This window comes from Fragaria vesca, linkage group LG6 (assembly GCF_000184155.1).
Source record: "Fragaria vesca subsp. vesca linkage group LG6, FraVesHawaii_1.0, whole genome shotgun sequence".
In the NCBI taxonomy this organism is placed as follows: Eukaryota; Viridiplantae; Streptophyta; class Magnoliopsida; order Rosales; family Rosaceae; genus Fragaria; species Fragaria vesca.
The window spans coordinates 8,956,359-8,982,332 of record NC_020496.1 but is presented as its reverse complement, the minus strand read 5'-3'; the positions used below and the strand labels follow the sequence as shown (position 1 = coordinate 8,982,332).

General features: G+C 37.1%; 3 protein-coding genes across 3 annotated transcripts; all 3 read right to left on the bottom strand.

The window, feature by feature from the left end:
* Positions 1-1,792: 1,792 nt before the first annotated feature.
* LOC101296680 (expansin-A4-like) lies at positions 1,793-3,804 on the bottom strand. Its single transcript, XM_004302701.1, has 3 exons — positions 3,602-3,804; positions 3,141-3,459; positions 1,793-2,533 (listed from the first exon to the last, which is right to left on the bottom strand). Exons 1-3 carry the CDS (start codon positions 3,753-3,755, stop codon positions 2,224-2,226), a joined length of 783 nt encoding a protein of 260 aa, XP_004302749.1. The 5' UTR covers positions 3,756-3,804; the 3' UTR covers positions 1,793-2,223.
* Positions 3,805-13,345: 9,541 nt separating this feature from the next.
* On the bottom strand, positions 13,346-20,431 carry LOC101313824 (ribonuclease II, chloroplastic/mitochondrial-like). Its single transcript, XM_004305153.1, has 15 exons — positions 20,175-20,431; positions 19,650-19,809; positions 19,402-19,515; positions 19,242-19,319; positions 19,034-19,165; positions 18,276-18,497; positions 17,820-18,002; positions 17,508-17,570; positions 17,283-17,389; positions 17,059-17,208; positions 16,032-16,191; positions 15,202-15,597; positions 14,390-14,614; positions 13,575-13,773; positions 13,346-13,474 (listed from the first exon to the last, which is right to left on the bottom strand). The coding sequence occupies exons 1-14, from the start codon at positions 20,429-20,431 to the stop codon at positions 13,645-13,647; spliced, it is 2,376 nt and encodes a 791-aa protein (XP_004305201.1). The 3' UTR covers positions 13,346-13,474; positions 13,575-13,644.
* A 2,191-nt stretch (positions 20,432-22,622) lies between these two features.
* LOC101313535 (cyclic nucleotide-gated ion channel 1-like) lies at positions 22,623-25,974 on the bottom strand. The gene is made up of 6 exons (XM_004305152.1): positions 25,886-25,974; positions 25,241-25,670; positions 24,030-24,298; positions 23,797-23,908; positions 23,334-23,612; positions 22,623-23,090 (listed from the first exon to the last, which is right to left on the bottom strand). The coding sequence occupies exons 1-6, from the start codon at positions 25,972-25,974 to the stop codon at positions 22,623-22,625; spliced, it is 1,647 nt and encodes a 548-aa protein (XP_004305200.1).

Here is a 25,974-nt window from a genome sequence, read left to right as displayed (position 1 = left end):
ATTCCGGCGGAGGGCAGTCGGAATTTTGGTCGGAAATCGGGAAAAACAAGGCTGCCCGATTTTAGGGTTTTGGTTTTTAGGGTTTGGAAAAAAATGGTGGGCTATTGGCTCTAGGGTTAGAACAAAGTGCATGATAACGTGATGAAGAATAAAGTGTAGAGACAAAGAGATAGCAAGAGAGTCATCTTATTCATTGATAGGAGCCCTTTATATAGGGAATTACACAATACCAATATGGTAAGGATATGAATACATAGATCTAGTCTAACTACATATCCTATTGGCATAAGGCCAAGGCACACATAGAGAATATCCTAGAACAACAAGCTAATTGTTATCAAAATGTATGTAATCTTGATAATTGATCAATGACTAACCCTAATGACACCTGATGTAGGCTAAAGAAAGACTTTTGATTGGTTGGGATGACTCACTAAAATTTTTTAGCCATCAGATTAAAAGAAAATTATCTAGAATCAAGATGGACGATCGAGATAGATGAAATTTGTTTGGTTAATTGTTGTGGACAAAACTATTGTATATGATAAGAAAATTGGTAAGTAAGTTACTAGCATTACACGAAAATATTTTCCTCCATTCACAATCATTATCATAAATTGACAAACACGCGGTTATGTCTAAAAATCTAAATCCAGAAATATACCCTATTGATAACGATCTGTTGAAGAAAAACTTCCTATAAACGATAGGAAGTTATGAAGATCCCATAAAAATTTCTGTCAATGTTGCTTGGTAATAGAAGGATGAAAATGAAATGATGTTGATTTATAACTAAAAATAAACTAACCGCAGATATTTAATATATTGACAAGGACATGATCATCGATTTTCATTGTGTGAGTGTTGCTGACTGGTGGATATGGTAGTGAGATCACAATGGCAGTTACACATACAGAGTTGGGTAGAAATAAGAACTGGGGTTCATTCATGAGGAGCTTTCTTGGTTTAGGTATTTGAAACTCAACTTTCCAGAGGATTAGCTCAATCGGTTATATGGGAAAGAACAATGAAGCAAGAAACCATGAATCATGAATGTGACTGCAAGAAGCAGATAAGAATCTGAGCAGAGTTCCAGGTAATCTGGTAGGTATCATGTTTTTTTTTCTGGTACTGAGATATATCATATGCTGCCATTGCCACTGCTTCTTGTCATGTACAATTTTCGAGGAAAACGTCATGTATAATTGATTGCAGCATTGAATGTGAATCGAAATTTCTACCACCATTGATGGGCATAAACAAGAGTGATTGTTATTAGCTCAGTCGAATCGTTAGAACATAGAAATGGTTAAAGATGAGAACGACGTCGCATTCATCTTTCATCCTTCTCATTACAAATGAGATAAACGCGATTAGTTTTGTTAAAGACGCGTCGTAATAGTCATATCATTTCATATTTTCCAATCTTGACAACAAAATTATTCAATTGGGACGACTGTTTGTTCAGTCACTTGGTTACATTACTGATCAACATGAACATCAATAACAAGTTTTATGCCTAAATAGTTCGATTAACAATATGATTTCCGATATCAAGAAGAGGAACCTAAAGGAGGAGTGGACGATGCCGGTTCCGAACTTCCCATTGCACACCATGACCACAAGGCTAAGCCCATTAACCTCGAACACCATTGTTTTCACAACAATTCAATCTCATTAGACCTTCACATTGGCTTCACCTTTGATGACTTCGAGATAGGTAAGTTCAAGAAATTCGCACAATGGTAAAAACCCAAATATACAAAGTAAAAAACGCATTGAAACACCACGATTATAGGTCACATAGTAATATATATCATATATCATAGAAAAAGAGAGCTGCGGGCAACATGTTTGTTCTTGCAGCCGCTTCAGCCCCCACACAATTTACTGGCTTACATAAACTTGACCAGCAAAGAAGACCATCCCACTGAAACCAAAAGCATCACCCAAACCAAAAGTAAAAAAGAAAAAAGAAAAAAAGTAGCAACCGACACACTTAGACTTAGTCACTTTCCTAACCCTAATATTATCACCCTCTCATTCCCTTTCCCTTGCTTTTCTTCTCCTACCCAGACCCCATTACACCCATAATTCTTCTCTATTACTTTACTCCTCCACTTCCAATTTTTCCCGGCAAAATAGAGGAAAAATCGAAAGGCGGGAACGAAATTGAACCCAAAATGTGAAAAAAGTTAAAAAGTAAAAATGGGTGAGCTTTTCTCAGACACGGAAATTCTTTCCGGAATAGGTCTGTCCGAACTGCCAATTAGCTGGCGCCACGTTGTAGGTCGTGGAGCTACGCCTGTCGCTGCCTCTGACTCTGAAGGACAAGGCCTGGCCCACCAGGACGGAGTTGGATTGCCAGTTTTGCCCCCAGTTCCGGCTCATTGGCATCCACCCGGTGTTGGTGCCCTTCACGCTCACGCTCACGATATCCCCTGCGCCCGCGACGTTGGTGACCAGAACCAGGTTGAAGTACTTGTGGCCGTTGATTGTGAACCTGATCCCTCCCTTCTTTACGCATGGGACCCTGTAAAAAACAAAGAGGGCACAGTTAAATATGTGTTACCGAGGTTGCAAGGTTAAAATCCACTAGGGTTTGACTGTTTGACTGGTAATTTCCGATGCGGGAAAAGTGGTGCGAGGTCCCATAAAAAGGTAGCTCCTTTTCAACACAAAGCATCGGAGGCCGTGAAGTATCTCTAACTAACCCTCACCCCAAATGACTTCCATACCCTTAACCCTAGCGCTATTTACCAAACCGAGCCACAGGGGTTTTGTAAAGGTAAGGCTTGTCTGGTCATTTCATAGACTCAGTACACTTCTGACAACCGAGGACTGTTAAAAAAGTAAAAAACTTTCACCGTTTTGGGAGCCGGTGTTTGGTTTCCGAGGAAGACAAGAATGTTCGGGAAGAACCGGATTCGGCGCTTAAACTTTCACCAATAAAACCTAATTTCCCGGCGACCAAACGGCGCATTAATAAAGATGAAAAGAGTAAAATAACGAGGGCATTTCGGTCAAAGCACTAGGGGAAAAAAAAGTTGAAAGATCTGACACGACTAGCACAGTGAACAGTGCACAGAGTATGAGCGAATGCGCGTGAAAGAAACAGAGAGGTTGGTTTTGTTTTTTACCGGCGGTAAGAGACGGGGACGATTCCGGCTTTGTACTCGGCGATCTTGAGGAACATGGGCATGGCGAGGTCGAAGTGGGTCCGGGGAGGGTTGCACCAACCGCCATTGTCGCTGGGCTGAGCGAAGTTGGGAGGGCAGAAGTTGGTGGCGGTGACGAAGATGGAGGGCTTTCCGGCAGTGCACCACCTTGGGTCGTCGCCGCACTTGATCTCGAAGCAAGCGCCGCAGCTCAGTCCATTGTTGAACAGAGCCGTGCTCAGTGCAGCAGTGTTGACTCCGTAGCCCTGGCTGTAGAGGTTTCCATACCCACAAGCACCCCCTGAAAACAGCAAAAAGAAACACAAATAAGAACAAGTGAACAACTATAGAATTTGGGGGTTTCTGCGTAATGGGTTTAAATCAAAAAAGGAAAATGAGGGAAGTATATATGAGTGAGTGTTTAGGAGGGTGTGAGAGCGTACCCATGGTTCCAGAGGCGTCGCTGCCGCCGTAGAAGGTGGCGTGGGCTTCCTGCCAGGGGCCACCGGTGTAAGGCCCTGGGATTCTGGCATTAGCCACCATGAGGAGAGAGGCCAGTGAAGCAATGCAGAGGAGACGGAGATGAAGGGAAGCCATTGTAGCACAGAGAGAGGAGATGGGAGTAGTGGGCTTGGTTTGGTGTGGAGCGAATAGAAAAGCGGGAAGAAGGTGGGGGTACTTATGGAGGTGGAGAGGAGGGTATCAGGTAATTTAATGCTCACAGTCTCACACAGATCTAATTTTAGCATTTTTCATTTTTTATCCACCCAAATTTATTTTTTGTATTTTTGTTTTAATTTTGAAAAAAAGAAGGTTTGGGGTAACCATACAATAGGGGGAAGCAATGAATTGACGGGCATGTGCAGCACACATGGGGCTCTTCTTCATCTTCATGTTGATTTTGTTTGATCAAGTTAAAGACCAAATGGGGACACCCACATGGATCTTAATTAATCTCTTAGTTACTAGATTAAGCAAAGGGTTTAATTAAGGCCTTGATTAATTAAGATTGGTCGATGGTGTAAGTCTCAAGTGTACTAAAATTCCTAATGATCTATTGGGGCATGATAATTCCTTATACTCATGTATGATTATTTCTTAATTGTGAAAGGCACCCTTTTAATTTGGGCAAGAGGAGGATCGATCTCTCACATTGCAAGCAATTTTCAGTGCCCACTTGACATAATTCTAATGCCAAGAATTAGAGTTTTAATAGAGTGATTGAATCATACTTGCTTGAAAAATGAATCTAATGTGCACGAGATGACCACTTATTGAGGATTAACTATGAAGGTATTGAATAATGGTTCATTTTAGCTCTAAACATTTTTGGATATTAATTGAGCCATGATTTGTCATCTTCATATGTTAATTGGAGAGCTACGTATTGGTTTTTTGATCTTATTTTGGTGTTTGGAATTTTGAAGAGTCGAAATAATTCTATATGCGTGAGATGGGTCATGAGAAGCAAAATGATTTTGCAAATATGTGATGAAAAATATAATAAGAAATAAATAAATAACATCGTTCTTTTTGATGAGCAAAGCAGTGTCATAACGCATGTGAGAAATTAACAAAAATATGCCTCATGATGCCAACCATTTCATCCCAAACGGCTGTCATACATAACTAGAAGTTTGACAATATTACATCATCGAGGAATAAAAAAACATAGCTTGATTAAATAATGATCAATCTTTTTGCGCGACAGTTGCATATTAGATGAGTTTATTATCTAAAAGTTACGTCGTAAACAAAAGTGTAAATCTTTTAACTCGATAAATGCGTATAACCAAATTGTTCTTTTATTTTTTGATATTGATTTGTGAAGAGTTCAGTCCAACCAAAACAACATAATCAAAAGGAACAAATGTAGAATATCTAACAATATCTATAATATCTATAAACTCGGTTCAAGACAGAAAAAAAGAAGTGGTGAGAGGAATCCATTTTGCTTGGATCACAAGCTGAGAGAGGCATGAGCAAAAGGCTCTGATGGTTTCACGACCGATATTTGGTATCTTTCCGTTTTTTTTTGTAATTTTGCAAACGGGAAAATAAACTTGGCAAATCGGAAAACGATAAGAAAGTGAAGTGGGAATCCAAAGCCCCCCAAACCACGACCTTTTTTGTTCCGTTTAGGCTTTCATACCCTAAATTACCAGACAGGGACTCGGACTTTTCAAAAATTACCACAGAAGGACTCGTATGTTTGGAAAATTACCAATGAGGACAGAGAGAACAGGATGAAGCGCGTGAAGGGAGGGCTGGTCCCTCCGTAAAATCGTAACGGGGGTCTGTGGGTGACGTGGGCTGCTTTACCCGGTAGAGGGTGGGACCCGCGTCAATTACGGGTTCAGGATTTCCCGGGTGGGTGGAGCCGTGGATGATCCGAGCCGTTTTAACCCTTTGCTGCCCTATGATTGATGTGGGTTTTTAGGGTTAGTGTTACCCACATGGGAAGGGCACACCCACCAACGCCGACTTGCTTGGTGTGAAATCTAATTTTGCATTTACTCGTGTTTTTCCATTTTAGACGTTTTGTACTTAACTTTGAAGAAAGAGAGAAAAAATGACACATACATGGGGAAGAAAAGGATTTTATAAAAATAAATAAATGTGAAGTTTAAAAATATATATAATTTGTTAAGATAATTGGAAATATATATCTTAAAAGTACCGAATTCGACTCTTTCCCGTATCAAACAATAATCAAATAAAATAAATTATAAAATCTGATGCATGTAAAATTAAAAACTTAAAGAAACAACAGATAAATATATTTAGTAATTCTCTTTGTCTCGTAATGATACGTACAACTGGATCACGGATTGAGCTTAATTAATTTAGTCACACGTGTACTACGTCACTTAACTGATAGACATTAGGTGGATTCCATATGTATACTAAAGAACTCGTTGAAGCATGTTGAATTTTGGTTACCATGTGTGTTAAGCTTCGATTGAAGCATGTTGAATTTTGATCCTGACTGGATCACAAAATAATGAAGTTGTTCATCGTACACTATTCGAAAATGATGGATTAACATACCTTAATGCATTTGAATGATATCCAAAGTCTTTCTATACAAATTTTAGCATTTCATGACTGAAAATTGAAACTTAATGAAACGGTTTTGAGGATGACGGGAAGGAAACCTATCGGAAATGAATGTGTTCATAGCGACCAAAGACCAAACTTAAAAGCAAGAGTCGTGAGTCAAAGGGCGGGTAGAGAGGAGGGAAGGATGATTCAAAAGTTCAAATTAAAGTCGAAGGGTTATCCTGTTCCTGCCCAATTTGCTCATCCAAATTAATTAGAGAAGGCTAATTGTAGCCAACTCAATGCGCATGCATGTGAATAGAATTATGATTGTTTCTGGGTTGCTTCTTCCTTCTTTATTTATTTCTTTCTTCTTCTTCTTCTTCTTCTTCTCCATATGACTCATCCTGATCCTCTCCATCTCAATTTTATCCTCTCCATCTCAATCCATAACCATGTGCCTTGCCTAGCTAGCTTCACTTTCCACCCATATATGACCAAGTTTAGTAGCTCTCTTTTATTCGGTGGGCAAATAAGGGTGGTCAGTAAATTTGTTTCCTTTTTTTTAAATTTTATTTACTTTCTTATAATTAAATTATTTCAAAAAATTCACATGGAATTACAAATATTCGGCTAAAGGATTTCAAATCACATCGATATATGCTAAATAAAAAGGACACATTATACATGCAAATTAGGTTGTTTGATATTTACGTGTGTTAAACTCGATCGTCTTACATTAACACGTACTAATCAAAAATAGGAAAATAACTACCTAGAACGTGACATGATGTTTACGAGCATTCAGTTTTAGCAAACCCTTAAAATGTTTAGACCAATTTATGGGGTTTGTTATCCATCACTCTCGCTTATAAATTCGTCGTACACTATAGCTTATGGACGCCCTAGGACAAAAGCCATATAAACCAGATTTTCACATCAATTTATGCACTTAATTGAGATCAACATTCATTGAGATTTAAGGATCGCTACAGAGAGTATCAATCAACGAACTAAAAACATATATATTGCGAAATTAATCGGATGTTGATAGAGGCTTCTTAGCATCGTGAGCTAAGTGGCCAAACAAGTAACATGCGTGATCATAATAAGATTAAATGACAATAACATAAAACTTATCGGCAGCACACTAAATTTGACAAGAATATAGAACTGTTCTTGCGAGTGTTTAGAATCTTCATGTTTTTGTGCTTGGTTCTGCATTTGGAGTTAGTTAAGTTCATCGATTTGTCACAGGGGTACACATGAAAATGTGTCCTGCAGGGGGCACATATGTTGCTTTCATTTGCGAATCGATTTCAATTGTACGTACATGTTGCGCTAATTATACGGGGTGCAACATGTAAGGCTTTTCACATTATACTTGGCTGTTTAGAGGAGGGGAGTGATTCAGTGAAATAATGTCGTGTGAGATTATTCTTTTTGTTCACGTATTTGGATGCTAACTTCACAAATGAAACACCATACCAATCAAAAATTGTAGACTAACAATTTCGGTACGTGATCGAATGGTGATACATGTTACCTTTCTCGAAATAAATAAGATTTTGCGCGTTGGAGGATGATACAGATCGGAATACATGCACTAGTATCATCTGTTCATTGATCAGTCTCACTATACCAGTAGTACTTGCTAGCAAGCTTTCTGGTCCATTAAAGGCGAATTGGTGAAGAAGGGCCAGGGGAGGTGGTGATGTGGTGCACTTTTGACACGCAATAGTGTACCACCGACCAACCAGATCTAGCAAATCTTCCAGGTCACCGATTAGTTATGAAGCTAGGTGGCGTTTAGGTGCCTCAACTGAATTACAGCACCAACCAGAACGTACCCATATTCGATCGATCACTTATAATTTGCCATCCAAGGCCAAGAAGACATGTGAACCCTTCTGCTTCTTCTGATCTTCTTCATCTTCTTCGCCTTCTTCGCTTTCGATTCCTTCCAAACTTTCCACGTTTCCTTTCGATGGAGACTGCAGGGGCATCGGGCATGCATGTGAGTCTTGATCTGTATGTGTGCATGTAGTAGTCCTTTACGTACGTATTGGAGAAGTAGTAGAGGCTTTGTCCTTAATTTCGTGTATCAGACTCGAAAATTGAATGATCAAATGGCCAGATGATCGATTAACATGAGTTTTCAAAATGATGCATGATATGATAGATGCGTATGTCGTACTTGTCTTAAGCATCTAATTATCTATTTAATGGCGAGAACATGAGTTTTCACCAAAGAGGTGTGGTAAAGAAGCTTGTATATGTGATTGAACATCAAAGACATAAATATCAAATTGTGTAAGAAAAGGAGCCTTAGAAGTGAATTCACTCAAAATAAAATAAAAGTAATGGGCATCAATCAAACCGATGGATCACGACTTATACGCGAAAGAGTAATTTATATAGTAGATCATCATGAAAAATAACTAAATTTTGAGTAAACTTATGATCGACATGTAAAGAACAACAATTCACCAAACTTTCCTTAAATTGAAACCATTTTTTTGTAAGTGTTAATATGATCATTCTATATCTATATGTATATACAGATATACTTCAATAAAACGAGGCGTCTAATAGTTATTGGTGAAGAAACATGTAGTAAAAAAAAAATCAAAGTTTTTGGTGACAAATTAACTTCCATGTTTTCCTTCTATTCGCACGGGTATGAGGCTAGTCTTCTGTAATTAGTGCACTAAACATGCATCTTGAGAAAAGAGTACTCTTAGAGCTAAAAACCGAAACAGAAAGTGAGAGCATGGCGTGATGTACAATTGGAAATTTGCCTTTTGGGATTTGCTTTAACAAAGGGTAAAGCATTATTGTACAGGTACTTAGAAAACTGTTAACCAAATTCCACTCGATATCTAAGCACCGCTAGTTTAGGGTTTGTTCATTTCGTATTTGTCTCATTCATATATAGTGTTCAATTGTTCATCTAGATCGTGATGGTGGGTACCTGAATTCATATATTGTCTAAAAGCTAGTGTTTGACTTGGATAATTTTGCAATATAAGATATGCATGTATACGGTGAAGTATATAGGGATCCAAAGCTCGATCGACTTGCATATGCAATTCTATGATTACCTTTTGGGGTTGTATTTTTATGGCTTTGAGAATAATTGCAGCACCCCAGTAAGATAGCCCTAATCATGAGCTTTCATGCACTTGACATTTTTAAAGCCATGCTGCTCCCAGTTGTGTATATGCGATTATGTTACTTGTCTGTTTGCCTACTAGTCCAATCATGAAAAAAAAAATAGATTGGGGACTAATGTATAGTTGAATGAACTTTGCTTCAAAACTAGGGTTTGATCAGTTGTATGATTTTATAACCTGTGGCTATCATTTCAAAGTCAAACCGAAGATTAATCCAATGTTAATGAATGTGGTCGATCACAAAAAGAACCACAATTGGGTCCGATCTCATTACATCGGTTCGATTTAATATTTGTTTTACATAGGTTATTAACGTATTGTACGGAGCATTGTTCATCATGTCGCTAAATAACCAAATAAAGTATCAACAATCACCACTAAATTTACACCTGATGGACGTTGTTGAAAACAAAATAACTCTATTTATAAAATTTTCTTCACCATCAGATTACATCTAAGAAACGTTGTTGGTCAGTTAGTAATTATGTGAACGTAGTTGTTGTCTATCGAAATTTTTTTTTATATTGGAAACAACGTGATCAAAGCGATCATTTAATTAAGCGCACTATTTTGTAATTCGTGTATAAGAAGAAAGAAAGAAAACAACTGTTTCTCAATACGACTGACTGGTGATTTCTTTGGATGTCAAATATGCATGTACAAGAAAGATCTGAGGTCCTGATCTTTTATTTCCGCCATATACACAAGTTAACTCGGTTGCAAATGCATGAACTCAATTACGAGAAATCTCAGGGAGGGTCACGTTGTAATTTATTTCTCTGATCACTGAAGCTTTTAATCGCAAATTGAGTTTAATGTACTTCAAATCATATGGAATATTGTGGGTGGTCGTAAGCCAACTAGGCTCCATCTTCATCAATGTCTGCATTCTATCGAAGCAAACTGCATGCACAAACGGATAGGAAGGAATATATGCAGATCAGTTGGCCAATTGTGCCATATATTTAGCTCAACCATGATCATGAAGTTCATTGTTTATTGTTGAGCTATGATCTGGAGCTAGCAGCTGAGACTGATGATGTTAGAGCTTCATATATTCTTCTGTATTATTATTTAAGCAAAGGACAGAGACAGTACCCCAAATTTATTCCGTACCGGCCATTTTGATAAGCCAAATGATCGAATATATAGGACTCTGATCATGTTAGCCTATCGATCACTAAACTAATATGATGAGGAGTAATTATAATTGGGAATTTCCCTTTTATAATTAAGGTTGTTATGTTTATATTAAACAACATTTGATTATTTCTCTAATATATACGAAGAATATAGTAACATGCTTCTATACGTGATCTAAATTAACAAACTTATTAATCCTACATAATTATTTGGCTTCATCTGATTTTGACTTTGAGTGTCTAAAATACACTCTCGAATCTTGACTTTGTGATCGATTTGTGTTTATAGAATTTGATGTTTGGTATAAAATTAATTAGACTTGTTTAACAAGAAAAAGAATGATACCTAATTACACCACAAACAATGCAAGCATGTGTACGGCTAATTCTATAAGGTGATCGAGTTGATGCATTTCTATAAATTAAAAGAGCAACAAGTTTCTTATTGACTACTCCCCTCTAATCTAGCTTTTCTCACTTTGCATGTTACAAAGGATTGACATTTTCAATGGAAAATTCCTTTCTTATTGAACTAGCTACTTGCTAATCAAAGAACGTGGGCATTATCATGATCTATCTCCCATGGAATTGTTACACTAATTGTATATAGCTTCTGTTGCCAAATATAAATGGGTTTTTTGATTTGTATAGACGACAATCCCATCAACTCGACTTTGTTAGTTAATTATATCACGTAAGCCATGACTTAATTACATGACTAATCATATTTTTTGGATGAAATATGGGTTTGAGTCTTATATCCCATGTAGACAAGAATGTGTATATATGTACGTAACATATTTTTTCTTCTTCTATCAGCTAGTCGTGTCTACCAACCTTTTCATATTCTTTTCATCACCATGTAGTGTAATGTAGTTTATAGATAGATAGCAACAAGTTTGAAAATTATTGTTGCTTTTGGTTCTGAAGAATGAGGGTAGAAACTTGATCAAGTTGGAAAGGTTGAAACGAAGTAGAAGAAATGATACAGTTGGCCAAAACAATTAGCCAAAATCTACCGGTGGTCCTAGAACTTACAGTGGATCCCTTAGGAATACAGTCGATCTAGCTATGAGTCCATTAGATCGATCTCTCCTCTACGTATCAGTTATGATTTGTGCTGAACTTGCCTAGCTAAAAGAAAACAAGGCAATAATATAGCATATGATCGAGCTCGAGCGTGAGGTATCGAGGTGTGTCATCAAAACTAGGAACAAGAGTGGATGGGATGACAAGAAAGATCGATATCTGATAGGAACATGTCATGTGGGTAAAAGCTTATTAGAAGGCAGAGACAATATACTCCACCTTTGAGTCTGCAGGGTCCTCATGATCGATCAGAGGTACCTCCCTCCTAATTTTCCCCTGACCTATCATCCATCACAGGTTCATCACAGCTCTGTCTCTCTCTCTCTCTCTCATATAATTGTCTAATTATAAGGGTACGTTTAGCTCTTTAGACGAATTATTTGGTGTTATCATAAGGACTTAGATTTGATATATTCGGCAGTGTTACATACTTTTAACTTTGACATTGTATATCATTCAACTGGAGAGAAATATATATTTGGTTGGTCTATTATTGAAGTCGAGAGAACATAATTAGCGTTTCACCACTGTGGTTGGTTTATGTATCATTCAGTCTGAATTTTGAAGTAAATAATACAAAGGGGAATGGTCCACAGATCACGAAGCTCAAATGCTTAACCTAAACTACAAAAGAGAGGGGACAAATATTTTCCGTAGTGGTAAGATCGACTATGAGTGCTCCCTATTCTTTAACCATCGCATTTGGTTAATTAAAGGATTCAATAAGAGCACAACCAAATAACTGGTAGATAACACTGAAGCTCTTAATCACCATGGCACATCCTCTTAGACCCTTATGAGCTTGGTACTTGGTAGATAAGCTAGCTAGCTCATCATGTATGCAAATATGTATAATGAGGACCGAATGAAAGCTGCAGCAACTAACCTAGTGTCCTTGGCCATTATGGTTAACAACCCAACTCATTATGCCCCCAAAAGCCTAGAGCAGGCAAGTTAGGCGCCCTCACAGAATGGAGACACAAGTAATGTATATGGTGGCCAGTGGGATCGATCATGTGTTAGGGCACCAATTACTCTTAGGTATTATTATGGCAGGCATGAATATACACTCCGCATGTATTGTGCAATGATCATCATTATCACAGAGAACCCTCTACTTCCAAATTCTCACAATCTTTGAGCAACTTTGAGGCTAATTCTATTGCAGCCTCTAGAACATGTGAAATCCCCAATGCACGTCTTAACTAACTAGGATTTGGTTCTGCAGAGTCATGAGGGATCCTGTGAAGGAGTCTCGTGAGCTAAATAATTGAAATGTTCAATGCAGCTAGACCTCTTGCAGTTTCTTGATTCTTCTGCATTGAGGTTTTGAGCATGCCTCCCATGCCGTTAGCAGTTAATTTCACGGTAAAAATATCTCTTATCTTCTCACATGATCTGACTATCATAGTATATTTTCCTACCTTTGAACTTAACCAAGCAGTAGAGAAATCAAATTTGTTAAATGGCTATTTTTCTCAAAGATGAGTGCCAATACCAGATTAAATAAGGAGCCAGCTTCTAACTCAAGATATGATATACAAAGGCTAACTTCTTCTAAGATCAGCCAAAAATTTACTATGGGAACTCAAAACCCCTTCGGTACTAGCTATAATACATGAAGCCCTACAAATTTAGCCACATTGAGAAATACAACCGAAGAACTCCAGTGCCCACAAAAAAACAAGCAGGGTAGGTCACAAGGTCTCCAAGCAAATTCCTACTTGTCATTTTGACACTTCTGTTAGAGATGGGTGCAGCTTGGACATCAACAACCGCATATGACTGTGATTAGAACGACTCCCCACTGATATTTGATTTATGTATCTGTGAGCTTGAGTTTTGAGATGTTCCAGTGGTAAATATTCTGTTACACAATAGGGGAAGCATGTAAGTAAGAGGCTACTAATCCATACGTCACAAGTATAATAATCGTACAGCTGTTGTAATATGAGAAGAGAGCTCACCCATATAGATCATTAACATATCAGTGATAAGACGTCTCCGATGAAATATTACAGTCAAATAAGGCTATATTTATCTATCAATGACCACCTCTTTGAGAAAAAGCACATCATCACGTGGATGAGCTTCATCTACCCGAACCAGAACTTCATCTCCAATTTGTGATCCCACAGACACCCACACAGATGCTTGAAGTCCCACCTGCATAATATCGAGTTTGAAACAATCAACATAACTTCAACACTGCAAGTGATCAAAGCTCAAGACTTCACATCAGATAAAAGAACACTTGGGAGCAGGAGAGATGAGAAAACACAAACCGACACTGAAGAATCAAAAGAATGCAGCCTCAGCAATTGACATGTTCCATAACATGTTCACACTAGAGCCACAACCACTACAAGGATATTCTTAAAAATGTCGGTGAAAAAATTTATGATCCTATATGAGCAATTAATCAGAAAGTTTCCTAGCATGTTTTGGGGAAAACGAGTCTAATCAAATAAATAAAAGCGTAAGGTGCCTAAGTTTTCTATGTGGCTTTCTTGCACCAAGGTCTCACGTAAATTGTATCGGCTTTGTGTCTGAACCAATGATTCAGTACACGTTCCTTCTGATTGAACATAATATGAATTTAAATCTAGATAGCCTTGTATGCAGCAATTACATATATTCCATTTATAGACTTTTTCATGGCCGACAGTTTGTTTGCAGTTCAGCTTTGTATATAATCCGCACAGTTTGATACTGGAAAGAACATATGACACGAATAGTTGCAGAAAGAAGTAATAAAAAATTAAATATAATATGTGCTTACCTCAACTAATAATAAGGCTGCAATGCGATCCTTAATGAATCTAAGAATCAATGCACGGAATCTTTTTTCTTTTGGCTGCCTTCTCAGATACTCTAATATCCAATACCGCAGACTGCTGTTAAAGAGCCGCTTTGCTACTCTAGTATTCATGTTCACTATAGACGCTATCCCTTCCAACTGACTAGCTGAGAAAGGAGGAGAATCTCCAATAAGAAAAGCTTTGATCTGCATATCCATTAAAAATGATTAACAACTAAGCAAGAGATTGGCTGAATATAGTACTAGAACACAAATTGACCTAAAAACTAAAAACATGGATTAGTAGTAATCTAACAGGCAGCTCTAGACTCAGCCACCGTCACTCAACACTTAGAGCTTGGGTTTCGTAAAATTTACAAGAATTGTTGGATGAGGTTTTAATTAACTTTGATCTGAATTAAGCATGTTTCAAAGATTTGACGGATGAGTTAGATATACTAAAATAAATCTGCTGGAAGACTCTGGCTAAATATAAGAATTTAAAATATGATATATGTTTGATGCAGATTGTTAAGTACATTCTTGAGCTCTAATAATGATTGACAGAGGAAGCATAGACAGAAAGACACGTTGATTTTTCCACTCTTTTGCAAAAGCATTTAACTGATTACCCTTCATTTAGGAATGACACAGTTTCTTGTCTGCTTGAGGAAGGCATAAAAAAAAAAAATCACAAACAGTATATGGTTTTGGTGACAGCAAAATCCGTTCCAAGTAAGTTCAACACAAGGATTATAGTTTATTAAGTCATGTGATGAACAGAAATACCAAACCTGATAATGAGCTAGTAGATCCAGATATCTGCGGATGGGAGATGTAAATTGAACATACCCAGGAAGTCCTAAAATTCCATGGCGTAGAGGTTTCCTGAAATCTATTTCAGCAGCACGCATTATTTTGACAAGGGCAGAGCTTCTAACAGGTCCTTCTGGAAGATGGGCAAATACAGATGTGTCAATGTTGGATTGGGGCTGTCCCCTGTATGGTAAAGGAATGTTATTGCTACAACCAAAAGTAGCTATAACTTCTCCACAGAGTATCATCATCTCAGAGACCAGTCGCATTGCAGGGTCAGCCTGGTCCTCAACATAGAGATTTATTACAGGTTCTGGATCCTCTGGATTCACGACTTTTATGCGTGCTTCCAATGTGGCAGTATCAATGCCACCCTGAAAAAATAATATAATTAATGGCACAGGAGAATTGTGGGATTACAATCTACTTAGACACAAGCACACACACGCATGTCATGCTTACTAAGTAAAAATCCATAGATCTTGAACCAATGTTTCCTATTAAATTTTTTGAAATAAATTCAAAATATCGGTCATACAAACATCAAAGTCTCACGTATTATTAGACAATGCGACTGGTAAAGCTGAATATGTGACATGGCTGTCAATTATTCTTTGTCAATTCCATGAGTTTAAGGTTATAAACACAGTGGGATCAGTATTTATGTTAGATCTCTACAGTTATGGACTTATGGGTAGTAACTAGTAACAGCCACAAAATGAATTGGCGACCAACAAGATCATGAAAACCCGCATGAACAACCAAGAAGACTTTGGGATTAAGTGTCATCTGAATTATCAGGTCTAACCTGTTCGTGACGCCATCTTCTTCGGAGAGTTGCAGCCTCAGACAACATTTTCAGTTCAGACTCTTCTTCCAGGTTCAAATGAAGAAGCTCAGATGCACTTTCATACGTTAGCATATATGTTGGTCTAATGATGGAGCTGTCCACTGAATATTCTGCAATACTGTTAAACAATATAGAGAGTATGATAGAGTTCACTAGCGAAATATCTTCTGTTCTTTAACTTCTTTTTGGTAAAAGAATGGAAGAGAAAAACATTCTCTAATTAACCAACACCATGATGTTTCAAGGAACTCTCCACTGCTCTTGACTGTGATAATTGTATGAATTTTGTGGTATAATTGTCTACAGAGGTGAGATATATCTATCAATCCAGAAGACTCCAATTTCTTAACGTGATATCCAAACTTAACATTTAACTCATATGACTTTCCAAACTTAAGTTAAAGTATGCAGATTATCATTGACTCATCGCTCGTAACTCATAAGAGGCAAATATGTTGTGGCACAAAACTAAAACTAAACCGTCTTTTTTTCTTTTTTCTTCCCAGGTTGATTATATGATAATAGACTGATAAACCAGTATAAATGACTTACCCTTTTATATGGGTTACTTCACAACAATTCTAATGCAACCCATATCCAACCCCAAGATGATTTTAAATCCGTAATGAGAAATCTCGGCAGAAAGCCAGGTCCTTTTAGGCCCTAGAAAACAGTTTTTTAACACAGATACTATATTTAGTTTCTGGCAAAAGAAACTGTTTATTGAAACCAAACCCGTCTTTGATGTGTTATCCTTTTTCAGTCAGTAGGGAAATATGGATTCCTTCCAACTTCACAACATGTCTGATCCTACCCATCTCTAACCCCAATATTATTCTTCCCATATTCACATCTAGGTGGGAAGGGTTCAAGACGCTGGAGAACAGTTTTACAGCTGAGATACTCCATTTAGTATCCGGTAAAAGAAACCCATTTGGGCTGAAATCTCAAATATGGGGAAAAGTGCCTGAAAATAACTGTTTACCTGCCATCAGAGTGCAGCACAACAGAAACTGTAACAGCATTGCAAATCTCTCCTTGCTGCAAACTCATTCCCTCCATGGCAAGTTTTTCTGGGAACATGGGATAAGTAGCAGTAGGCAAGAAGACGGAAGTTCCTCTTCTCATAGCCTCCCTACAAATTATGACTATCAGAATCAGTGAAACACAAATATCTATCAACATGCCTTGAGTGTTTCAAGAGGTAACCTGTCTAGGATGCTCCCAGGTTGAACAAGCCTAGTCGGGTCTGCAACATGAATCCATATTTTAATGCGTCCATGTTGCAGCCTCGTTGCACTTAAGGCATCATCAAGCTGACATTACAATCAACAAAGTGTGATATGATATGAAGAGATATCAAATTTGGAAGAGTACATAATAATCATTTTGATGATAGAGCTGATAACATTATTAGGCAAGTGTAATAAATACCTCATCAGCCTCATCCACATCAATAGCATAGACCTTCAAGTGAGTGAGATCTTTCCTTTCAATCTAAGGAAAAAAAAATTCAGAACTTTACTACTCTTAGTCTTAGATTAAACCTAATCTTCCCTCATAAGTACTAATATATAACAGTAAGCGGGTTGACCTTAAACTTATGTGTGTGTATTATATACAGATATTGTGTTGCATACAAAACCTACATCAAAGCACTAAATTATCTTAAACTGGTAGAATAAGTAATCTGAAAACCAAGATCAAGCCCCATGAGCATAACATTCCTAATAGGAAGCAGCTAACCTCATCTGGATCTGTTGGATCAGACAGAAGACTTTCTGCAGCTGATATAACTTCATCTGAATGATCCGTATGAATGTTGAACTTCAATAAGTCCAAATTCACATGTACAGGGAAATACCCAATGTCGATGAGGAGATTCAGAGCTGATGATGCTGTTTTCACCATTCCCATTGCTTTTAGGATCTGACAGAAAGTGAATATATGAGATGATAAGTGATTATGAGCGGAGCTGTAACACAAGCATGATACATCACAAAAAAGTGAAACATGGAATGCCGGGCTGTAATCATAAAATGAGCATGTTTCTGGGATCTGGTAATCAAAGCCTTGCTTCTTCACATCTCTTCCGAAAAATGCTCTTTTTATCGAGAGAAACTATATCTTGACAAGCAATAATCTTTCACACCTTAGAAATGCCTACTAACTAAAACTGTCTTTTAAGTCACACTTGCTTACTGTTCCAGCTGTTTTCCTTTGGTCATCGGTTTTGCAGTCATCAATAGCATAACGTTCAAGAGACTCAATCCTGTGTTTGATTTTCTCTTCAACCATCCAAGAAGACTTGGGAGGTTTAGCATCTAAAGGCATAGCCTTCGCAGCTTTCAGCAGGGTTACAAACTCCTGCTGCTCTTTCTCAGCAGCCTCCTTTGCAAGCTTCCTACGTAGAAGTTCCTCAACCTAGTTTCTCAGACAAAAAGAGCATTCCATGTTACAATTATTAGAAAAGAAAGGAGGCACTCATATTACCAATATCTGAGTTACTCAGCTCACTACTCGAACTGTCATTTGTTCCTTATTTATGCAAAGAATATCAGAGGAAGAACATGGAAATAATAGGCTTCAGTTAAAGTAAAATGCATAAGACAAAAGAGCTTCTTTTTTTTTTTTAATTTCTGAGAAGAAAATATTAAATGCCACATGCACAAACCTTTCTGGGATGATCAATTTTAACTTGTAGATGTATATTATAAATCTAGGCAGCATACCAATTATTGGAGATTCACTCATTAAAAATTTTCTTTCGGAACTACAAAGCAGTTAACAACTTGTGCGGAATTAACAATATCACTCGTTCTTAAAAGTTAAAACACATCTAAAGATTAGCAGTGATAGAAGTAAATATTTAGAAAATGCAAGGATATATAAATCCTAATTGATCCATTTCTTGCAAACCAACTATAAGAAGAGAATGGAAAACCAAATTATAGATGCACCTGCTCAGCAGGTCGAGGTCCATATATAGAGCGAGAACCTTTTGTCTCCAGGACAGTGAAGTATATTTCGTCTTCTGAAAGCAAAAGATGAGCGCAGTAGCATTCAAGGGACTCCACACTACCAAATATCATCTGTATAATGAGCTATGGTCATTTGAGGAGTAACGATATAATATATAACATATACTTCACTAGGAAAGTATAATACCTCTGCTAATTCTTCCACCTTGACCCGCTTATTCTTTTCAAGGAGTTCAACCCAAGCAAATTCTAACAGTGCTGGATCCTGCACAATATCAAAAAATAATTTAAACACACAAACCAAAAGATGGGAGAAGATATCCACATTTGTAACGGTAGGAACAAACCAAGTTTTCCTTAGCTTTCTGAACAAAGTCTGATATCTCTGCGTGGTCAAAATTTTCAACACCAGGAACAATATATGTAATTTGTTGCGGTTTGATGGATGATGTAACACCATTCTGAGATAGCAAACATAAACAAAAATAAAATAGTTAAACTCGCAAGAAGCCATGCCATAAGGTAAAAAAAATATCAGTGAGTTCCAACACCTAGCAACCTATTAATATGCCGCATGAGTTGTTTCTAGTAGAACCTGATCGGACACCATCCAGTTCTTCTTGCCGTCGGGCTTCTGAGCAACGGCTAGCAACACTCTTTCAGCATCCTTCTTGAACTCAAGCAGCACCCCTTTTTGGAGTGTCCGGCTCACAAGCTTATCCTCTAGTACCTCTCCATTGCTTGTGAGTACCACCCTGCGCAATCACTATACTATTATATTACACGTATAACCTCAATTCGCATTTTTAGCGGTTTCGATCATCACATTAAACCTATAGCTGTCTATCTCATACAATTAGGAGTCTCAATCTCCAAGCACAATTCGGCTCGAAAACTAATCAACTATTTGAAGCCTTGTTCTTTATCTCAAACTCTAATTCTGTCTCCTCACCTAAAATCACATCCTCTAAACTCGTAATTAAAATGTTCTTCACAGAATTTTCAATATAAGCTTGAAAATCTACTCCTAATTATATCTTTTTAAGCTCAAAATTATGAAAATTTCAACTTAAAATTGAATGAGTGGTTGAAATTGAAGAAATGGAGAGAGAGAACCTACTTGACGGAGGCGCGGAGTCTTCTTGAGCGCAAGTACTCGAGCTCTTCCATGACAGAATCGACGAGGCTGTGGACGGAGCTGGTCTGAGCGGCGCCATGGCCGGGAGAGAGCTTGCCGGACCAAGACGGCGGGAAGCGGATAGCGAAGTTGGAGAAGCGGCGGAATTGGAAGTGGCAAGGGCAGCAGCGGAAGGCGAAGAGAGTAGGAGAAGCGGCGGAGCGGAAGATTGCGCAGGAGCTGACGGCTGGCACCGCCATTGCTGTCCGGCGAAGGAGAAGAGGTTTGGGGGAGAATGGGAGGGAGTTAAACGATAATGGGATATGAGTGTGACTGCAAAGATACACCCGCTCTTTTCTTTTCGTGCTACAGCTAGTCAGGGACTCAGGGTAAGTCGGCCATACTTTAAACTGTACTGTAAAAAGAAATTTGTCCAAATGGTATAGGAACTCAGTTTTGAAAATATCACGAACGGTATCTATAGCCAAGAAAAAAACTTTGCAGTACAGTTTTTCAAAACTTGAAATATAAAAAGCCAAAAAAAAAAAAATTGAAATATGAAAACAAAGAAGAAAAACTAAGAAAAAAAGAGAATTTAAGGATAAATTGGTCATTTTTTTCTGAGGATAAATTAGGGGGGTGTATTGTATTTAGATTCATACAGACTTATTTTAATTAACTGACTTTTTAAAAAGTCTACAGACTCTTTGAAAAGTTCATAGACTTTTACTGATTTCTTAAAACCATCGATTTTTAATCACAGACTTTCACTGATTTCTGAAATCTATAGATTTCATATGAATGACTTATGTAGATTTCTCAATACTTACAGAGTTACAAGAGAGAAAAAAAAAAAACCAAAAATGCAATGACAAACACATAATGACACCGATTATAAGTTTAGTACTCATCTATCTAATTTCGATGCATACAGTTGTAATATTTGATTGAGATACATAAACATAGGTAACAAAAAAGATTATATTAACTTAAGTTACCAACACACATACTTGTACGTTAACCATAGACACATGTTCTAAAGTGGGACATTAGATGTTTACAAGTTTAATTCATGTACGCAAATATAATATAATATATGATCATGTAGTTCTAGTATCAAGAGTTAGTAGATAGTATTTAGGTTATCAATGGTTCCAAGCATTACAATTGAAAGATAACAAAATATTAACATTCAAAAAACATTAAAAAGAATAGATAGAATAGAACGTTGATAACACAAAATATTATAAAAAGAAAAAAAAGATGATGTATCACAGGATCAACCTATTCACATGTAAAGAAAAAGTCTGTCGTAGACTTTTCCAAATCTTTACTCTAGTGGATGGAAAAATAGTAGAATTTGGTGTGTGTAATTTACACTACAAAGTCCACAGTTATCCATGAGTTACTAATTCTATAAGTATGAATGATATTTTGAATACATCTAAACTTCTATTTATTTTAAAAAGTCTTAATTGAATACCCATGAACTTTGGTGGAATTCATAATGATTTTTTAAAATCTAGTTGAATACACTTAGACTTTGATAGATTTTTTAAAGTCTGTATTGAATACACCTAGACTTTTAAATTCCATAAACTTCTTTAAAACTGCCACTAATTCGATATACAATACACCCCCTTAGTTATCTTAATAGCTCTATATATCAATTTTAGGTTGGGATGAAAACATGAGATACCAATCTTATATTTTTAAAACTTGATATATCAAAGTTTATAAGAAGCAAAAATTCGTATACCATTTAAACGAATTTCTCAAATGTCTAAACTTTTTATATCTACAAAATATCCTTAATCGGCGGGGTGGTCATTAAATTATATCTCATTTGACATTTAGTCACATAATCACATAATTTTTAGAAATATCAATTTGATCAGTCAACTTACAAATGTCATTTTGGTCATTTAACTTCAACATTCATGGTGAATACATTTGAACATGCTTGAGGACCTTGAGACATAGAAGAAGGAACTCGTTTAAGCATAGTAGATAGCTTGTAACGAGGGCTACATATCATTTGTAAAACTTGTTATCATTTATTGAGACAAGTTGTCAACTCATGTATGAGGGTTCTGACCGAGAATAATCAATGTAATTATCTATCTCTAAGTAAAATAAAATAAAATATGATAGTCTATTTTGGCTTGAGCTAGATATCGACATGGTATTCATTCAAAACTAAGAGATCTCCACAACTGAAGGACTAGGCCGACTAGCTTATGTGTTGATGAAAATATTGTATCGAAGGAATGCGAGTGGCAAATTAGGACTCTTAAGTCCACGATCATTTTAGACAATAAGTTCGGTACATTCACTCCATTGTAGTACTTGCACAACAACAGTTACTTTAGTCTATGCAACAACGTTTTTCTTCAATTCTAAACCAATGTCTATTAATAGACGGCGCTCTACTAGCCAATTTCGGGTTTGTTAGCCATGAGTGGTGAGCCAACGTGGTTTAATTACATAATCCCGCAATCGGGACAGAACCGTCTGTATAACCTTGGTCTCTATATAACCATCTGAATGGGTGCCCTCATTGCTGAAATGGCTCGACGGCTGAGACAAAATCCTCTGTAAATCAGCAGCCCGGAGAGCAAAGAGTTCGACATTCTTGTGAGCCTTGACAGTTTTACGTGAATTGGGCAAGTCGGAAAAGGAAGTTGATGCTGTTGCTGCCCAAGTCATTAGACGATCTCCACCGAAGCATTCTCCTTTCTCAAGACGCTCAGTGGTTATTGACCGATCAGTGGCGTACGTGAGTGCAATGCCCTGGGTGATGAAGAACATCATATCGAGAGGCTCCCCCTCTCGAATAATATATTTTCCCTTAGAATAGACCACCGGATCAAGGTGCTTACAGATTTCCTTCAATTTGTTCATATGAAGCCCCGAAAACTAGGGTAAAATGCATATGTAGTAAGAAACATAATTACTTAAAATGAAAAAATAATTTTCTTTTAAAAGATTTGAATGCTCTTTCACACGCGCATAGCTTATGCATGAATGCTAGTGTAGTAAAACACATAATTAGTTAAAACAATAAAGTTTTCTTTGAAGGATTTGCATGCCAGTGATATATGTAAAAACACGTGTGGATTTCATTTTTCTTAGGGATCGTTCAAAATAATAAGAACTTACTCTCTTTAACTTCTCCAAGAAGAGACTATTTCTGATGGAAGTTAGTTCCACTTGAAGAGTTTGGTCTTCTACTTCATGCTTGAAGGAAAAAATTGAGAACATGTTCTCCAGAAGGAAATCTGGGTCATCTAAATCTTTCATTTTTACCACATTCTCGATGCTTTTTTTCACTTCGTCAGTGAGACCATATTCGGGTAACATGGATCTTATTTTTGGTTCCAAAATCTTATTCCACTTTTGACGGGACCTTTCTGATTTGCCAGCAATCTGCATAAATGTCTATTCCACAGAACACGAAGGTATGATAGGTTAATTGAATATTGAACTAACATAGAAATAATCATGGAACAGTAATATAATCAGATCATGACAGTAAAACTCACACACGTACACACACACTCCAATTGTTAACGAAATTGTTGCCATGTTTGTGTTACAGATGGTACAAAGATTGATGACAAACCTGCACATGTCCGAGGAAATATATAAATAGCACCAAGCCACTTATAGAAATAGCAACGACAAATAAGGTTTCCCATCCATAGGTACTGGGCTTGAGGTTGGAACCAAAAGAACTGCAAAGATCAAATGAAGCAATCAATAAAAGAAATACGATAGTTAAAATTGTGTGGGAGCTTGCCCAAGGGCCTGCAGCAAGAACAAGTTAACAGTACGTGTTATGTAAGAAGTGCAAACCTCAAATTTTGTAAGCCCCACGAGAAACATAGCAATAACTTTTGTGGTACGTTTGTTGATTCTTGCACACCAGATTGAAGAGCATAAAGAAATATACCGAAGTCGAATTTTGCGGCATCCGGTGGGTTTATAGGGCATGCAACTTTTAGGAATGTAACATTTCTGACTGCATTGGCATCACAATGAGTTCTAAATTCCCTGTGGCAAGCATAATTCCAACAGTCTATCTCTCGTTGGATAGAGAAAAAATACCAAAACGTCCCTAGTACCTAATAAACGAAGAAAAACGTAAAACTCACAAACAATACCTTAAATATGTTGTATTATTTTAGGGTAGGATGCAGACTTACATAGCTGGCAAGGATGTAAATGAGAATATTGATTAAACTTGGTATCCAAGCCCGCGTAGGTGTACTGGACAAATGTATCTTCTTGTTAAGATTCCTACAGTATCTATAGACGGGATAAACTCGTTGTAGATATTGGAAAAGAATAAGCCAGTTGAGAAACTTCATTATACTCAAAGATGTAGAGCCCCTCATTCTTGGAAGGAAAACTAAAACGATAACCTGCAGATATTATAGAACATTTACAGATATGGATGTAGAAACAATTTCTATTAATAAGCTACGCCAAAAAGGCTTATTGATCTTACTTAGTGGAGGATCAAGAATTCATGAATAAGGTGGGCTTAATTTTTTTTTTTTGTTAACTAGTTTTTTTTATAAAAAAAAAAAGCTATAATATACCAATTTTAAACAAAAATATATTCTCGGCAACCAAAATATGCTATATGTACACCTTTTTCAGAAGTAGAAAATAAGAATCTCTCTAACTACCGTTTGATTGATTAAAAGAAAAGAAAAAAAATTGAAAATCTCTGATGAAAATAGAAAGTAAAACAAAATTATGTTTCTTAGCAACTATGTAGAAAGAAGACATAATATCTAAAACAAAAAATATATCACGTAAAGATAGAAACCTTAAAGAAATTGAAGATCTAAAACTATATAGAAGGAAAAAGAAGAATGCTGGATGACCATTCCCTGGTTCGAACTTGGGTTGAACATAAACAAAAATGAGAAACCACGCCTGCAACAACTCAAGATACGTTACAATTGCACATGCTAATAATTTTATCTTAGTAGGTCTTGGTTGGGCTTGAGCCCTACCATACCAAGGGCGTATGTAGATCCGCGCCTATTTCTTACTTGTGGAATAGGAAGAATAGCGACAACGTCAGTTGCAATGCTCCCAGCTATTTTCTTAGGACATCGCCGACACTTTATAGTCTTGGAACCTATTTTCATGACATAGCGAAGATCTGTGACGATTCGCAGAATAAGAGCTGCTGTCATCAACTTCTTGTCCAACATGAGGCACTTCCTCTCCTCATTGATGAGGGGAATGTACAGAAACAAAGGATCTAGTAACATAGAGATAAAGCTTGAGAATATGAAATATTGAGACTCGTCCGGGGATATTATCGCTACGAGTAACACTGCTGGGATAAGAAACACTGTATATAAAATCTTTTTAGCTATGTACAAAATAGGCATGTCGATATTTGACATATCCTCTGAATGCTGTTTTCTCAACTTGGGCTCTTCTTCAATCTTTGAAATCGAATTTCCTGGCACACTGCTCAACAAACATTCAAACAGAAACTGAATTAATTAAACGTACTGGCCGGTATAAGAAGCTAATACGATGCCGATATCGATCACATACTATCTTTTCTATCGGTTCTGAATTTTCGATGCGAGAAGAGGAAAGATTATGGAAGAGGAAGTATGAATTATTTGTTAAAATCTTTTAGCCAAGAAAATGGTCTCCTACAGCTGGAAGAAACTCACAATATTGCATGGTCAATAGACTCTTCATCCATCTGCACTTGCACCGAACCATTAAGCTGATGACTCTGGAAATGTACAGATGAAGCCAT

Coding starts and splice junctions, on each gene's coding strand:
- LOC101296680 (XM_004302701.1), bottom strand. CDS start 3,755: ATGGCTTCCCTTCATCTCCGTCTCCTCTGCATTGCTTCACTGGCCTCT. Junction 3,460..3,601: donor CGACGCCTCTGGAACCATGG/GTACGCTCTCAC, acceptor TGCTGTTTTCAG/GGGGTGCTTGTGGGTATGGA. Junction 2,534..3,140: donor GTCCCCGTCTCTTACCGCCG/GTAAAAAACAAA, acceptor TGTTTTTTACAG/GGTCCCATGCGTAAAGAAGG.
- LOC101313824 (XM_004305153.1), bottom strand. CDS start 20,431: ATGGCGGTGCCAGCCGTCAGCTCCTGCGCAATCTTCCGCTCCGCCGCT. Junction 17,571..17,819: donor ATCCAACAGATCCAGATGAG/GTTAGCTGCTTC, acceptor TTTTTTCCTTAG/ATTGAAAGGAAAGATCTCAC. Junction 17,390..17,507: donor ATGTGGATGAGGCTGATGAG/GTATTTATTACA, acceptor TTGTAATGTCAG/CTTGATGATGCCTTAAGTGC.
- LOC101313535 (XM_004305152.1), bottom strand. CDS start 25,974: ATGGCTTCATCTGTACATTTCCAGAGTCATCAGCTTAATGGTTCGGTG. Junction 25,671..25,885: donor TCTATTGACCATGCAATATT/GTGAGTTTCTTC, acceptor TTTGTTGAGCAG/TGTGCCAGGAAATTCGATTT. Junction 23,909..24,029: donor TGGGGCTTACAAAATTTGAG/GTTTGCACTTCT, acceptor TGATCTTTGCAG/TTCTTTTGGTTCCAACCTCA.